Source organism: Hyposmocoma kahamanoa, unplaced genomic scaffold, assembly GCF_003589595.1.
Source record: "Hyposmocoma kahamanoa isolate Upper Pololo Valley unplaced genomic scaffold, ASM358959v1 220, whole genome shotgun sequence".
NCBI lineage: Eukaryota > Metazoa > Arthropoda > Insecta > Lepidoptera > Cosmopterigidae > Hyposmocoma > Hyposmocoma kahamanoa.
This window is the reverse complement of record NW_020653740.1, coordinates 3,132,535-3,150,677: the sequence shown is the minus strand read 5'-3', so window position 1 is coordinate 3,150,677 and position 18,143 is coordinate 3,132,535. Positions and strand designations below refer to the sequence as shown.

The 18,143-nt window shown below is 36.4% G+C and overlaps 1 protein-coding gene and 1 long non-coding RNA gene across 3 annotated transcripts in view; one reads left to right on the top strand and one right to left on the bottom strand.

Moving 5' to 3' along the window:
• LOC113227956 (methyltransferase-like protein 9) overlaps positions 1 to 1,252 on the bottom strand; it is a 54,490-nt gene extending 53,238 nt beyond the window's left edge. Inside the window, exons 1-2 of one of the 2 annotated variants that reach the window (XM_026461072.1) lie at positions 1,147 to 1,221; positions 788 to 994 (exon numbers count right to left, since the gene is read on the bottom strand). In XM_026461072.1, the coding sequence (XP_026316857.1) occupies positions 788 to 901 (114 nt within the window). In that variant the 5' untranslated portion in view covers positions 902 to 994; positions 1,147 to 1,221. Of the gene's footprint in view, positions 1 to 787 lie in introns of both variants that reach the window. The other variant, XM_026461071.1, reaches the window with a different exon arrangement.
• LOC113227957 overlaps positions 1 to 16,561 on the top strand; it is a 48,739-nt gene extending 32,178 nt beyond the window's left edge. The window contains exons 2-3 of the long non-coding RNA XR_003310246.1: positions 15,088 to 15,361; positions 16,529 to 16,561. This is a non-coding gene — a long non-coding RNA (uncharacterized LOC113227957). The remainder of the gene's footprint in view (positions 1 to 15,087; positions 15,362 to 16,528) is intronic.
• Positions 16,562 to 18,143: the final 1,582 nt, after the last annotated feature.

Genomic DNA, 18,143 nt, shown 5'->3' with positions numbered 1-18,143 from the left:
TTCTTAGAGAGAGTTTAATCATTATGGTTTTTTTATCTTTGTACAGTCAGGGTTGCCAACTGACAATTAGAACTGTACCATAACAAATCTTTATAGTAGAGTTTAGTTACAGCATAAAATTAACAGATAATTGTTATTAAAAACTGAATAATTTTTTGTTATTAGGTCATAAAAACACAAAAACGGTGTTTAAACCATATTAGTAGAACTCATTCTTACGAAGTTATAAATATTTGTGAAGCGCAGCCCTATTATAACATTTGCTTACAAATTTCAATATCTGATCAGGTCTCTGAAACAAGTATGTATAGATAACATCCAGTGTTCATACAATTTTTTTATGCTCTTACTTAGTGAAATTCAAATTGAAACCATCTTAAATGTTTAATTGTATAGATAACAAAGCTAAAATATAAATAAATATTAGATAAAATCACATATGTTGCTCTGATCTCAAAGTAACTAAAGTATTTGTGTTATGGCAACAATGACAGTACTACAAACATCCAGACAAGAGTCAATATAGAAAGCGATTTTCTATATTGACCCAGCCGGGGATCACTTCGACACCCTGTAAACTGGTGTGCAAGTCACACGACCATGGAGGCCGTCGAATATAATAATAAACAATTCTTTTTTATTATCACAATCGCCTAATTCTACACCACTTCAATGCTTATTAAATCATTATTACTACATGAAGGTTAGTATATAAGAATCAGTGACTTTCGAACATATAATTTAATGGTATTTTAATTCAAATGAAGTAAAAATTGTAGTACTTTACCTCACTGTGATCATATTCTTGAAGTCTCCTATCATTTCTTTGCTTTTCATACAGAGCGCGAGCTAGTGCACTTCTTGGTCTGTACAAACCATCTAAACTGGAACTACTCGCCATTTCTTTAGTATATCCACAGTCTTCTGTCAAATTATCTTCCAAATGTCTTGTCTTTCGAATCGTTTCATCTCTTTTACATATATCGTGGCAGCCCTTTATATAATAACAATAAAAGTCAATTTTTGTACAAATTCCAAATCTTGCCGCTTCAGGTATAGTAAGTGTTACATCCAAATTACAAAATACGAGGACAACAGTAAACATTAATAGCCTATTTAATTATTTAAACGAGAAGATTATAATACCTATTCAAAGGCTTTGTTTCTCCAACATAACCTTAAGGTTTCTGGATATCACAGTCTTCTTTACTTTAATGGACCAATGTGGAATAACAAATGTGACATGGTCTCGTGGGTAACCGTAAAAAATTGTTGAAAAATAGGAAAATAAGCAATGTAAAAAATTCAAAACAATATTTCTCTTATCGCTAAACGTCAAATTATTATCACACGGTGCGCGCTAGAGGGCGCTTTGACTTAAGTCTTTCGTTTATGAAGTTGGCTACAAATGTAGGTCAGTAAAATTTCCTTGTTTATATATTCCTACATGAATACATTTTAAAATTAAAATAATTTATGAACCTGCAATTAGATGTGGCAATAGATCGCTTTCTGTAAATAAATTTGTGTAAGTACTAAATATAATGCAATTTCTTTTCGTTAAACCAGTTCGATTATTTTGATCGTTCTCTATAAATGTCTATTATCTTTGCTGTATATTCTCATGATCGAGAATGTAGAGCACGGGAGACAATAGATTTCGAAATGGGATGCCTATGTACCTAGGTACTTGCTTTTTTGATTTTAAACAAGGAGTATCATAATAAATGTTTTAGTACACTTACAAAGAAATTACATTAAGCTTATGTAAGTATTTACTACTATTTATATTTTATCTAATTGTACTTATTTAGTTACATACTGTCGGTATAATTTGTTTCCCTAATGAACTTAAATGAGTTACCATTTGGTACTTTTAGACGGTTGCAGGTTTTCATAGGTATCATGCTGTACTAACCATTTGATGTTTGACTTCCACCGAAGCTCGCGCAACAATCTCTCGCAGAACAGAATTCATCATTGTGCTTTCACTAACCGTAACTTCCGATAAAGTCCACTTATTTGAAATCGTTTATTACTTCAAGAGATCACTAAACAAGATGGAAATGTGGAATTGGAATGAAGGTATTGACAGTTTGTGAATACTATTTAAAGTTACTTTGAACTGTTTTCTCGGTGAAAGGGTTTTTATTGATTTATTCTTGTTTTCGGCTAAAAATCGGTTTGGCCTTGGCCGTGACCGACCGTTCACTGTCTCACCGCTGCGCTTGAGTACCTTTGATAGATTTCTGATCAAACTCGATAAAAAAACTACTACAATACTCTTATATACAACTAACGCAAAAGCTTCTTATAGGTTAAATAGGTCGATGTGGCCTATATTTTGTTATCGATATACGGTTTCTTTTCATGAGATTTTGTGTGTTTGCAAAAGAAACGTGGGTACCTATTACAAGACGTGTGAGTACCTATTTTTAACCGACTTAAAAAAGGAGGATGGATGGGGAGGATCTCAATTCGACTATGTTTTTTTTGTATATACGTTATGCGATAAGTTTTGGTCCCATTTAAATTTGAAGAAAATATTTCACCTAAGGGTGGAAAACTAAAGAATGACTGACTTTTGATGTCGGTTTTTAGTAGGTATTCTGTTCTGAGATTATTGAAATAAATTGTTGGTAAGTAACTGGTATTTTCGATGCATTTTAAATTAAGCCCATAAAGAGCCTATCTCTTTCTATGTGGTAAGGTAATTACGTGAAAGGAAGAAAACCGTCCTTAACAAATATTGCATCGACTCGTCTATGTTCTATTACTCGAGATAAGCTTTTCTACGCATATACAATTATGTCATGATCCCTGGTTAGTCACATCTCTTAGAAGATTGTTTTAGGATCGGGCTTTCCTTTACGTGCATATTGCCTCAAGGTGTTTTCCTTTATCCTCCTATCCAATGAAGAGGTATCTAACAAGAATGTATTGGTAATTATGTAATTAACAATAATATTTACCTTATCCTTAACGGGCGGCGCTTTCGTGTATAGATTATAGGACATTGTCAACACAAGAGCCAGCGGAAAATCCACCGGTTCACCAGCAACGGGTTCACTGTATTAGAAGATTATTTAATTAATTATACGGTAATTGAATACTGAATATTAATCGTAAAATACAATGTCACATAGCACTGAAGTGTAGCAACTGGTGGGTAAACGAATGTTATCTGTAACGAAATTAGCGAGATAATAAAACGAGTCTAAATTGATAAAATAACGAATTATTGCCTAATAGGTATGATATACAGACGGTACGTGTGATGATAAGGATAAAATGCTCTTCGTTAGTATCAGGTGTACGTCGAGCTTGATACTTTGGACAGCATAGAGTTGAATTTAAATCCTAATGTTCATGTGCACTAAACTTTTAAGTCTTAAACGAACGCTTGCAATGCAAAAGACACACTTAATACATTGTGTTAAGAGTGTCTTATAAATATAAGCATTGGCTTGAGTCTTATTTAAGTTTAGTGCAAGTGGACTTAAGTGTCTCGTGACTCTATAGTAGCAGTAGAGCTCCTTGTGAAAGAGTTCGTCCAGGGTAGTACTGCCACCTTACCTATTTCTGCCGTCAAGCAGTAATGTCAGTAAGTAATCCAAATCTATGTTCTCCGTCCTTACCAAATGGTCGAAATTAAGTTTAAAAAAATATTCAGTTGTGCGAGTGCTTGATATGGGTGTCAACTATTACTACGTTGAAATTTTGCACCAGTATTTGACATGCCTCCAAAATAAAATATAAACGTTATACACCAATGAATATATAACATATACACAAAATAGATTGCTTGTACAGTTAACTAATCGTTTTAACAAACACTTATCAATAATTAACAAAATTCCGACTAATAAATGGACTTAAACTACTGAAAATCTTGATTTTTGGAAGAACACCAACTCGCTTTCAACTCTGGATCACCTGTTCGCAAAAGTTATCGCAATACTGAAAAAATATTCAGTGAATCGAAGAAAGCTTCTAAACGGAATTCATATATGCCATTACTAGTACATTTAACATGGTTTTGGAGTTATATCAATATTTGTTATCTTATTTTTTCAAGAAAATGAAGAAGTGTCATACATTGGGACAGTGTCAAAGATTGGTACATTTACCTCACTGCGTTCCGGTTTTGAAGGGTGAAATTACAGGCACATGAGACTTGTCAACTTATGTCTCAGGGTGACATGCGCATTTGTAGTGCCCCTTAGATCTTTGCGATTTAAAGCTCTGAGTGGCACAGCAACTGTTATGGACAGGCGTGAAGCTTACCATCAGGTGTACGACTTGTTGGTTTCGTTACTTGATGTTAGAGAGTATACGAATTGAGTAGTTCTGTACTCTTCTAGCTATGATTGCTTCCGCTGCCAACTTGATACCCATACATTCAGCTTGGAATACTGTGTTATGGTTACCAAGTGGTGTTGAAATCCTGATATTGAGATCTTCTGAGAATACCTCAGTACTTGTTCCTACATTTGTTTTGGACCCGTCAGTGAAGATGCGAACCTCTTTGGGGTTTAGTTCTTCATTGGGATCTTCAAACAACGGTATCTTGTATTTTTTGTCGAAAATGTATTATTTGGGGATCCTGTCCACAGCCGCCTCCAGTAGCGGTTCCTCCTTAACAATCTTGTAAAGGATTTCTGTATGTGGGGTCCTTCTGTACTTCCATAGGCCAGCTTTGTTTAAACGCACTGCCGTTGTCGCCGCTTCCTGTCTGATGAACAGTGGGAGAGGGGGCAGGTTCAGCATCGCTTCGAGGGCCGCAGTCGGAGTTGTCCTCTTGCAGCCAGTCACTTGCCGTCTTATAAGCCGTTTTATAACATTATAAAAAAAAATTAAGCTTCACATACTCGATTAGGTACTCTATATAGCAAAAGTTTGAAAAGTTTAACACTATGGTTTAATTATTAAAGTTCAATTACGCACTTTGTCATCATCCTCTCAGTCGAAAGATGTACACTGCTGGACATAAGCCTGCCCCAAAGACCGCTACAACGACCAGTCGCATCGCTACAACGACCAGTCTTGCGCAGCTTGCATCCAGAGGATTCCCGCAATTACGTGCTTAATTAAAATTTAATTAACTTAATAATTGAAGGACACAAAATGTATTTATTTCTTAGCATTTGGTGAAGATTTCATTACATTATCAATACCTACTTCCGCCCTCATAAACTATGCCTTTGCGTTTTGGTAAATTTCAAAATACCGGCACCTAAAGTTTTTTTTTTGAATGTCAATTAATGATAATGATAGTGATAGTGATAGCGATAGCGGTAGCGGTAGTGGTAGTGGTAGTAACAATAACAATAACAACAACAACGGCAACGGCAACGGCAACGGCAACGGCAACGGCATCGGCAACAGCAACGGCAACGGCAACGGCAGCGGCAACGGCAACGGCAAAGGCAACGGCAACAATAACAATAACAATAATAATAAAGAGCTTTATTTATGTATATTTGCAATAAGGACGCGTTCCCACTATGTCGTGACGACAGATAGTCGTGATATGGGAGCAGGCTAGACACGACAGTCGTCCAACGATAAGAAAACATGATGACATAGTGGGAACGCGCCCTAACAATTCAGTCTTAAATAACATCATCTATAGTTGCATACGAGCCCTGTACCCCACCTACGGTAGGGTCGGGCTCGGCGGAATTAGAAAAAAAAATTATCTACCACCAAAAAAGTTTGTATGGCAGCCATATTGAAAAATGACGAAAAATAAATTTTGACCGCTAATTATTATTAAACACTCCTAGAGACCCCGACATGTCCATTTTCAATCGAATTAGAGCAAATTTTTATCTGCCGCTAAAAAAGTTTGTATGGCAGCCATATGTATTGAAAAGAGGCAAAAAATAAATGTCGACCTCAAATTATGATCAAAAACTTATAGAGCCCCACATACCGGGTCATTCCATCGGGATCTGACCAATTTTTTTTCTGCCGCCAACGAACGCTTCTATGACGGCCATATTGACTAGAGTCATATCATAAAAATGCACTTAAATCCCCCCCATGTATTATAATTTTTGCAGGCCGTTGATCACTCGTTTACATTTTCCACATTCAGGTCTTCTCATATTTGATTCTTTGCTTTGGAGCCTATCCGCGTACAACGGTATAAATATCTTTTTTCCAGCATGTCGACAAGTATGCGTTCTATTTCCATCAGTGAGTAAGAACTTGTAGCTTTTTATATAGATTTTATATACATACATACATATATATATATATATATATATATATATATATATATATAAAATAATAATAATAATAATATGTGTGTGGGAGAGGGGGCAGGTTGGGAGAGGCGAGAGATTAAAATAAACATAATAATAATAATAATAATAAATGTAGATAAAAAGGAAAGAGTCTCAGCTTAAGCTGTTTTTCAGACCCTTTTTGAAGAAACTCGCTACATTCCAATGATAATAGTTTTATGACGCGCCTCGAGTAGCTCTAAAAAATACATATATATTACTTAAACTTAATTACGCTGATTTCGCTTAACAATAAAACTGAAACTAATTGAGATAGAAATTTGCTGATCCCGATATGTCAATATCGCAAAAAAATTCGATTACTGTGGTTTATGATAAGCATGGCAGAATAGTTATCTGCATCAATTTGTCTAGGTAGTCATAAGTAATTGTATTTACTACAGACTTTGTATAAATTTTGTAATTAAATAAAATGTTATTGTCCAAGTAAATTTTGTGGCAGTTCAATATGGATTCTCGATCACGCGCGGATCGCCCGGAGCGGTGCTCTCGCGCAACCAGCCCGCACCGGCGCATGGGCACGCGGGACATTTAAAATAATTACAAGCCATCCAAGAAACGTAACAGCCAGTGTTTTGAGACCATTACTTATTTTTTAATTCCAAAAAATTGTTTTAAAAGCACACACTTAGTGCCTATTGGTGCATTGTCGGCAATAAATGAGACTATTACCAGTTTTGGAGCAATTTTGTTGTGTGAATTATTATGTTACATTGCATAAAATTGCTGATTTCGCCGAAATATGCTAAATGGTTTATGATCCTAAAATACTTAATTGGGGGAGTAGAGACTCATCGTATAATGTTGTAATACCATATGTCGTTTTAACTCGAAACACTTGTAGACTGAGGAATCTCAAAGTACATCTATGTAGGTATATCAGTAGATTGAAAGATAGGTGATCCATAAGTATCTTGTTTGGAACATAAAAGTGTTAGAAAAAAATCCAAAAGTGTTTTATAATACGCAAATAAATAACAATTCAGATAACCTATGTGTTCTAAAACAAAAGCAAGCGGTCAGTTTAATTTAAATCCGAGCTCGTAGTTTTTGCACCCTCAACCGCATTCTCACAGCGGCGAGACTTGATGCACTTCACTTCTGATTGGATCATTACCGAGTTCATCATACCTCGTGCGATCCTCGGGCTATGACCGAGACGACTATACGACACGGCCCGCTGAAAGAAAGAGCCAGACCGCGCCCAGCAGGCACATCGCTCAGGAATTATTCCATATTATGATTATTGGAACTTTATTGCACTTCGTAACTAACAATTGACATTAGGAAATGCAATTTCATATTGATTTCGTAATCTCGTCCGTCGTTTATTTTTATCAATGCAGCAAATCTTTCTATGATTTGCGGCTAACCATTGCAGGGCATGTTGGTTGTTTTCTTGCGGCTTCATATTCCGAGAAAATGTCATTAAAAGCTCGATAGGGGATTAAGTTGGTTTAAATTTTCACGTAGCTCGGCAGGAAATCGGTGTAGCCGTTACAAAGGGTGGGAATAAACCGAGAAATTATCTTTTCGACGGAATACAAACCGCTAAACAGGCAATTACAGCGTTACAGCCGGGCATTAAGTTATCAAAAAATAATAATTTTTCACACCGGCCGGAAGGTGTCGTCGCGATCACGTACTCGGCCGCAATCACTCGCTCGTCACTGATTTCGGTTCGAGGACCTATGCAATTACAACTAACTTGAAACCTCTACTGCGGCTCCGTAAATGATGCGGGGCGAGTGGCGAGACGCGGGGAGTTACCAAATTGTATGGAAATTAAGATGGCTGCTATTTGTACGTTCTGAAGCCACAACAAAAGTTTCGTTTGTTGTTGAATTTGTATCCGCAGTACACTCATCACGTTTCTAATAAAAGTCTTCAGTCGGACAGTTGCGTTGCGTAACCGCATTTATTGCCGTGGACCGTCCCTTTCTTAAAGGTTAATTTATGTCGGTGGTTGAAATTGTTGTGACTGCATATATTATTATAATTTCGTTAGCATCGGAGTTTTATTTGGACGTAGTTAAGCAAAAAGGATCCAATCCACAAAATTATCAAAAAATGAGTTAGGTATATGTGCGAAACGGTTCCTAAAGTCTAACTTCGTAGATCAGGAAAAATCCAACATATAAACATAAATAAATATCTCTGGAGTTACATGATATTATAAGTTTTGAAAATTAAACAACAGTGAGAAACACTTTTAAATTTCAAACTGCCATAATTATCTCGAAAGTGACTCGATGGGCATTGGATCCTTTTTGTTTAAATACGTCCATTTGTCTCACCGCGTTAAAAAGGACACAAATTTTATACAAGATTACACAAGATTACACTAACTAAATATTAAGTGTTTATTATTGATACAATAATCAAACAAACGCAAAGAAAAATTCCTGCGATCCCATTGATTCGAACCAGTGACTGTTGCTTCAACGTGGTTACTGCTCAGCCAACTAAGTTACGTTTCGCAGATCTTACAAATTTCTTTATGTGCTTGTTGCGGATTGTTGTAGTTTGCCTTAGATGAATATCATGGTAGCAAAAATAGCATGATATTAGATAAAAGTAAAAGTATATGCACAGATACGAGGGTCATGCCCTAAGAACTTAGATACTCTTTAATCACTCGTTTGATACTGGCAAGTTATATATCGTGCGTAAAGGCAGGTTACTTGCTAAAACATTTGAAAATGGAACACGTCTTAAATCGAATTATTTTTTTCATTTTGCGGAGACAATCTGGCGGGAAATTTGTTCGCAACAATGGAGGCCTCTCGACGTGATTTTCGTGTTATGATTTATTATGACTACAAAATAGGTTTAAATCCGCAAGAATGTTTTGAACTTTTAGGCACAACTTTTGGTGATACTGCTTGTTCACGAGCTGCAGTTTTCAATTGGTTTGCTGAATTTAAAAGAGGACGCGGAAGCTTTGAAGATGAGGCGAAGGTCGGCCGCCAACCGTGGTTACTCAAGAAAACGTTCAAGCTGTCGAAAAAGTGATTCGCGAAAACCGACGAACTTTATATGTAGAACTTGAGCGAGAACTGGGCATTGGATCATCAACATTGCAAACTATTATTCATGGACAACTGTCTCTCCATGAGCGATGTTCGATATGGGTTCCGCACAAATTTAACGATGAGCAGAAAGAACGTCGCGTGGATTGGTGCAAATTTATGATAGATAAATTCGACGCTGGCGAGATATGATATACTGCCAGGTGACGAAACATGGTTATATAACTATGATCCTGAACGCACACACACTAACGCACACACTCAACATAGCCCCGCACTAGGGAAACCCTGTGTCGCGGGTGCCATGGACACACACATAGACAACCACAAATTACACCCAAACTCATGAGAGAAATAATTGTAGGCCATACAACTATTTCTCCCGGCCCGGGAATCGAACCTGGGACCTCTGCGTGGCAGTCCGGCATGGTAACCGTTCGGCCACAGAGGCAGTTAAACAAAGCGACAGTCCACTGTATGGTGCTTTGAAGATGAGCCGACGCCAACGAAATGTCGTCGGCTAGAGGATCAAAGGACAGTTAACTTCGAATGGTATATAACAGTTTGTGCCCCAAAAGTGTTGTCAGCTTGGTGTGACAAGCGGCCGAAGTCAGGAATCCGGCACTTCCTCTGGCATCACGACAACTGCCTCCGTGGCCGAACGGTTACCATGCCGGACTGCCACGCAGAGGTCCCAGGTTCGATTCCCGGGTCGGGAGAAATGTTTGTATGGCCTACATTTATTTCTCTCGTGAGTTTGGGTGTAATTTGTGGTTGTCTATATGTGTGTCCATGGCACCCGCGACACAGGGTTTCCCTAGTGCGGGGCTATGTTGAGTGTGTGCGTTATTTATTAAAAAAAAAAAAAAAAAAAAACTCCGCTCCGCACACTTTTGCTAGAACACTCGATTATTTTCATTAAAAAAAATGTATCTATCCTGCCTCACCCGCCATATTCCCCTGACCTAGTACCTTATGATTTTTACCTCTTTCCAAATCAAAAATTAAAGAAAAATTAAAAGGCAAGAGGTTTGAAAGAAAAGAAGATACCCTGGCTGCTTATAACTCGGAGATTTCTGAGATGTCTAAAGAAGAGTGGTCATCGATACTTGCCAAGTGGTTTAGACGAATGTAAAAGTGTATACGTGTTCACGGTGAACACTTTGAAAAAATCGATACCTGTAATAAAGAATAAATTTTATAGTTTTTGACGAGAAAATTTCTAAGAATTAAAAAAGCAATTAATTTAGTTTCATTCACAGTCAGAGTGGTCGAGTGGCTTGCACACCGGTTTTCATGGTGTCGCCATCTCTGAGGTCCCGGGTTCGATCCCCGGTCGGGTCAGTGTAGAAAACTAACTTTTCTATATTGTCTCGGGTCTGGGTGTTTGTAGCACCGTTGTTGTTTCCGGTCTCCATAACACAAGTGCTTTAGCTACTTACTTTGGGATCAGAGCAACATATGCGATGTTGTCTAATATTTAAATATCATTTTTTATTTATTTATCTAGCTTTTCGGTGAAGGAAAACATCATGATGAAACCTACACGTCGAAGAAGGTTCACAACCCTCGGAAAATGTGTGAAGTACTCAGTTCACATTGATCCAGAGCGTGGTGGATTATGGTCTAGACCTTCGCTTAAGAGGAGACCTGTTCCCAGCAGTGGGACGTAAAAATGGATTGATAACGACTTAGGTATTTCGTCGGTGTTTTGTAGAACGTTTGAAAGCGCCATTTCGAAAAAGTTTTCATGGGAGCATGTTTTAGGGTTTAACACGTTTTTTTTTTAAATATATACCTATTTTAAAATATATTCCTTTTAATTATGTTCAAGTTACAATTCCTTGATTCCTTCCCTGATAAATTGTTCGAAATGGCATTTTCGACCTTTCTATAAAACACCGGCGATTTGTCAATACATTATGTAGTAGGTATACATTATTTAAAGGTCTTTGGCTACTCGTATGATTGATAAATTAAACATCACAGTGAATTCGAAGTACATAGATTGCAATAACAATGGAACTAGTCATTAGGGAATTGATCGATTGCTCTGTTCCTAGTTTCATCATAGCTGTAGTAAATAGACTTTGCCTTACCGAGATGGAAATGAATTAAATATAATTCGAATAATCGAGGCGTAATGGTATCAGGTAATAATAAAACAAAGGGAAAAGTACGATGTTGGCCGCTTGCACGGGAACGAAGGATTTCAATTTGGAACGTGATGAGACGAGTTTTCATTTATGTACAGTCGTCAACGCGAATAAGTACTGAGGAATGAACGTTAAGATATTTGTAATTCGAGTATCACACGTCCATATGCTTAAGATTATTCTTAAGAAGAAAAAAGATTCTGTTCTCTAACTGAGAATAACAAATTATTTATTAGTACACACTTTTTCATGATTTTTGTTTTATTCGTCATCGTCAATTGAAATAGTACATTGTGTATTAGGCACCGCAAAAAGAAATTACTAACGAGGGTGTATTAGTATTAGCCCGAAGCCAAACGCTGAGGGTTTTAATAACTCGAGTTTTGTATACTTTCACCGCTTGTGATATATACAATGTTGTTCATCACATTTGCGAGGAAACAAATACAATATAATTATGGTTCACAACTTCACAACATAATTATAGATTTGGCAAACGGCGGGTATTTTTTTTTAATTCTTTCATAGAAAATGCAACTCGAACTAAAATGTTGTAAAAAGCAAACAGTCGTGATTGATTGTAAAAAAAAAATTGCTAAATTTTTATTAATTAAATAATTAAAATTAATTATAAGAAATTCTTAATAATAAGTATTTAAGTAGCATGTGGCTAAATTGCAATTAAATTTCTGGTTAGACAACATTTTAAGCGAATGTTTTAATTTTGAACTTAAGTAACCTCCTTGCTTGAACTTGAAACTGACTTACGTAAGGAAGTACATATGTCGTGAAACAAATTAAAAAAAAACTCCTTAGCGACAGTGGTTGTAATGGAAAGAGAAAAGGCCCGTGGGTTTTATTTGGGGCATTATAGTCAAGTTAGCCACACAAGAGGAAGTGTGAAAAGAATTTTAATCAATACATTTTTGGGGCTGGAGGCCAATAAAATATATATAAAACCCTTACAACCTTTATGAATTTTGCAGATACCTAGGCGTTATTAAACCATTTTTACATTTAAAGTAATCTATTTATATTTTATGGTTACGATAGCTACATAGCTAGCATTTATATATGTCGAAACATTGTTCGTGCTCTACATCTTAGATGGATTATATTCAAGTAAAGTCATAAACTTGTGAGCAGTAGGCAGATTATAAATAATGAAGTCGAAAGCAAAAAGTTCACGTTCATACAACTTGGTTTGCTGTAAATCTCTCACCCTATAAATTTACAACGCATTTATTTATTTCTCTGGGCAAATTACATGGAAAATAATAATGAGCTGAAGTCATATCTCATTACTTAAGTTAAAGCTTAAAGGCTGTGGACAGGTTGGGGAGCCCTGCTTCTTTTAAAACTTTGAATGGACTTATCTTTTAAATTACTTTTCAATTTTGAAACTTAGTAAAAATACATAAAGATCATTTTGTGTTAGTAATATGCTCTTGCGTTGGTATAGTTTGGAAAGGGCATCATGGAGGCGTTCGTTAGGCAGTTCCATAATTAAAAAATAAAATTGACGCTTGCCCGACCACGTGCTGAAAGTTGCAAAGCCGTTTGCAATGCGAAAGCGCATTTCTTTTTTTTTTCTTGTTTAAAAGCTCTGACAATCGTGACTTACGTTTTAGGGATTAAATTCTTTTAGAGCGTATTGTGAATGCCAAAAAGTACTTTTTTTAAATTACGAAGAAATCTTGTCAGGTCTTTAACGGTGTAATTAGCCTCTGAGTATTTGATATAGAATCATTGTAATATTTTTTAATTAAAATTAAAAGTTTTGTTAGAACAGTGGTAGCCCAGATAGTGAACGGTTGCGGAACGGAATTGGAGGGTTGACGGTTCGAATACCTATGGCGGACATGTAGATAGATAGATAAACTAACTAGATGAAATAAAAAGTATATAGGTGCATTTGTGTTTTTAATGTCAATGTTATGTTATTTTTACTCTTAAAATTTTCAAAATTTTTTTGTTTAGTAGGGTTTGTGTTAAAGATATTTGTACTGAGTTTCGACATTCTGACATATAGTGACATCTAGTGAGAGAATTTAGAACCGTCTTCACCGCAGCTCAGTTGGTACAGTACTACGGTGCAGTATGGTCGTGGGTTGAAGTCTCATCGGGTCGAAAAGTTTTTTTATGTAAATAAATGTAATCATAATAAATACTAGTGGAGTTATTTTACAGAAAATATCTCAATAATACATGTAAAATTTTCATACCCTTATTTTATAATTGATTATTTTGTATACAGTCTGTACATAATTGATTAAAGCAAATAAACATTACTATAACTTTTTTTGACTTTGAATTGACTTTTGTAGTCAATCAGGGCCAACGAGAAGAATTAAGTTATTTGTAAGCAAAAATATAACGACTATGCGTAAAATTATACATTGAAATAAAATACATATTAATGTGTAAATAGTGCATCTAAAAATAACCTATTAGATATGTAAGTGCACGGGCGAGTGTGAATATACGTAAGTGTCTACAGTGTTGGAGTAAATTGTGATTGTAAATAGATTTTAGTGTTATATAATATATTTAGTATATATCTATAATGATTTTAAAAACTAAATTAATAACAAGTGTCCTACATGTAATTAATTTAGTTAATTGTTAAATATTAATTTATTTTATTCCATATGTTAATTACGTATCCGTATCGTAGGCACCGTCAGGTACACAAAAATATAAATCAGCAACAGGTACGTCACATAAAAACCAATAACTCAATTCACCAGACTGTTATTGGACACTGGCAGCATTACCGCGCTGAATGGCCAACGATACTTGTTGCACCAAGTAAGATGGAGAGCGTGGATCACAGCCTCTATCTCTAAGCCGATGACCCAACTCCCTGATGAATTTATAATGTGAATAGACCAAAGTAATCTATTTTATTTTCATAATATACAGGCAAGGTACAATAAAAACTTAACTGTGGCTAAGGCCTGGCAGATGATGTCGTTGAGGGCTGCATGCCGGGAGATACCAAACTCGGCGCCTGACAGGAAAGACCGTGGTGACCCAGAGCACTTACCTACGTCTTTGCCGCACAGACATCTATGCGGGGAGCAAAAGTTAAAATAAAATTTCATTCTAGATAGACCACGAGAAGAGATTTTTGAACTGAGAGTAAATGTTGTCGGTACAGTGACTTGAATTTGCGTTTGTACGTACCTATGACTTTAATTTTCAAAGGTACGCGTATTTGTGAGAGTTTAGTACCATATAAAGTATAGTATTGCTCGCTAACGGTGAGGAAAAACATAGTATTGAAACCTGCAAGTCGAATAAGGACACAACTCTTGGAAAAACATGTCAAGTCCTCAACCCGAACTGTGTCAGCGTGATAGGCTATAATAATATAATCTTACTTTTCAGGAGACCCGAGCCAGCAACGGGACATACGTCTCAATACGAACACTAATATGCTAGGATATCAGATATAGATTATATATTATATATATATAGATATAGATTGTATGATTTTGATTGTTGTAGCGCTTAATGAAACAGTACGCCTGATCACCGGCTGTCTCAAACCAACTCTCCTCAATGTGATATATCCTCTAGCAGGTGTTGCACCACCATACGTGTGTCGGGTCAAACAGTCGACACTCTTTATATGGCCACCAAAATCCCCGAGCTCGCCAAAAGCCGTAAAAGGGTCCTGCGCACAAAGGCTACGAGTGACCATTCAACTATCACAAGGTGTGCATTGTGGAAACGGAAAACCCCCCCATCACCCTGATTTCATAAAACCTCAAGAGCAACCACCACCAGGTTGCGATCAGTGGTGGCCCGTGTGGAAGTCCTTAAATCATCTTTGCACTCAGATAGTTTTCAGGTAGTTAGTAGCAGGTTTGTAAGCAGCAGAGCTCCTTGTGAAAGAGTGCGTCCAGTGAAGTACTGCCACCTTACCTATTTCTGGCGCCAAGCAGTAATGTTAGCATTACTGTATTCCGGTTTGGAAGGGTAAGGGTGCTGGTGAAATTACAAGAACATGGGACTTGTCAACTTATGTCTCAGGGTGACGCACTGTGGCAGTGACCCTCAGATCTTTGCGATTTGAAGCTCTGAGTGGCACTGCAACTGTTATGGACAGGCGTGTAGCTTACCATCAGGCGCACGACTTGTTGTTCAGTATACACTGAGTTGATAAGTATCAATGACGATGAATAAGTATAGTTTCTTCATGTTAGTCATGTTATTCATATTGTTGATGAGAAGGATGTGTGTCAGGACCGTACCAAGTGGAAGGTGGTATGTTGTCTTTACCTACCCCTATGGGTAAAGGGCGTGACGTATATGTATATAAATGTGTATTATTGAATCTATTATGTTGTATTTATTATATTGTAACAATAAAACGTACTTAGACGTCTATATAGATAAACTTATAAAATTATAAAAATTGCTAAATAGGTGTTATGCTCTTTGATTAACATTACTACTTAGTCTTAGTATATTAGGTACATTATAGAGTAAAACTGTGAGTAGAGGTTTCTGACACCTCTGTGAAAATTTACATAGTTTGTATAAAACATAATCATGTAAGGTGTCTTCTAGTGTCGTATAGTGCATTAAAATTATTTATTGAATTTTTCATACATTTTTTATGATAGTAAGTGATGGGAAGAACAAGTCGTGCGCCTGGTGGTAAGCGACACGCCTGTCCATAACAGTTGCATTGCCACTCAGAGCTTTAAATCACAAAGATCGAGAGGCTGCTCCCGTCACCCTGAGACATAAGTTGACAAGTCCCGTGTGCCTGTAATTTCACCAGCACCCTTACCCTTCAAAACCGGAACGCAGTGATGCTCACATTACTGCTTGGCGGCAAAAATAGGTAAGGTGGCAGTACTGTCCTGGACGAACTCTTTCATTAGGAGAGCTCTACTGCCACTAAATTCCACCTTACATTATAGAAACAGTGTTCAAATATGATGTTTATAAAAGTGACAGTTGACTTTTGGCTAGATTTGAAATCGTAGGGTTCTACATTTAATTTCAGCATACCCACCCGGCGCCAGAACGAGAACCAAATCAAATTGTGACATACACATAAATCTTTTGTGACCGGACAAATAATTAAGGCGCCAATAATTACCCGCGGTGCTTAAAATGCAAATCCTGTCGCCTGGAGTATCTTCAAAGTAAGTAGGGTAACGAAAAAAACATTTCCAGAGGACTGAGCTTAGTAAAGCCTTGGTTCATAATTTTGAATTAGCACATTATTGTCTCCTGAATAAGTCTTAAATTTTTTAAAATTTGTTTTATGATATCAACTAACGGGATTATTGAATATCATGATGTCTCGAGTTCTTAGGTTTTCGCGATTGTTACACATAGGAAATGAAACTATTTTTCGAATTTAAATCGCGTATATTTGTTTTTTCAAACAAACTTTTTTGTTTGTTTGAATAAGCAAATAACATTCATTTAATTTCATTTATATTACATTCATTTCCTATAATATTTTCATGATGTTTTTAAGACCACGATATTCTCTATCTATTGTGTTAAATACTCCATTAGTTTGTTATTATTATTGACACGTATAGGTAGCCACGTTGAGGCAACAGACACTGGTTCGAGTGCAGTCGCGTCGAAGGAATTTTCTTTATGTTTCTTTCGATCTTTGCATCAATAGGTAATAACTCGAAAAAGGTGGTTTTAAAAACATCATGAAAATCGGAGTGATTTCGTTGCTCTGGTGCTCATAGTACAGAGGGTTCCCTGGTTCGAGACCAGGTAATTAATGTGATTGTGTAGCACGTCATTATTAACACTGTAAGTGCCTTTTCATGAAAAGTTAGCAAAGCGACAGTTTTCGCGGCCATACTAATTGTTTTTGACTGAGATGGATGCGACAACCTGAGGACGAGATGACGCACATTGGGAAATCCCTATGTACAGCAGTGGATTACGATAGACTAACAACGATACTAATTCTGTCGTTGTTAATTAAAATGGGTGCATGTAACATTTCTTCAAAAAAATTGTTATGTATACTACTATATATTTTTCAATTATTTTACTAACATAATTTTAAGTATTTCTGTTACTAACATCTTATCTATATTTATTTATTTTTTTACTGCCGTGATTCGTTAAAAAAAATGCTTATATGTCATACATTTTATTTTTTCCTAGGTGGATAAAGTATGAAGTTACCGCAAAAGAAAATACATTTATTATAATTATTAATACAAAGATCGAACACTCAGAAAAAAATCCTTCGATCCGGTCGGATTCGAACCGACGTCTTCTTGCATACCGTGGCAGACGCTATACCAACTAAGCCACGGAACGAACCAACGGACCTCACGAATTTTTCTATGTGCTAGCGTCGTGTCTTTGTATTTGGTTTTTCAACGACTTTTTAGTTGTAGCGCCATCTATGAGAAATCTATGAAAGATTTATCACCCAGTTAATACCTTTACAGCTACCAGTCCAGGCGAGAGATGTCGCTATTCACTGTATTAATTAAATTTTTATTGAATTGATATTCAATTCTTTTTTGTGAAATTGCTCCACTAGTTTGTTATAATTATTAGTACAAAGATCGAACACTCAGAAAAAATTCCTTCGATCCGGTCGGATCCGGTCGCTACGACTAAAAAGT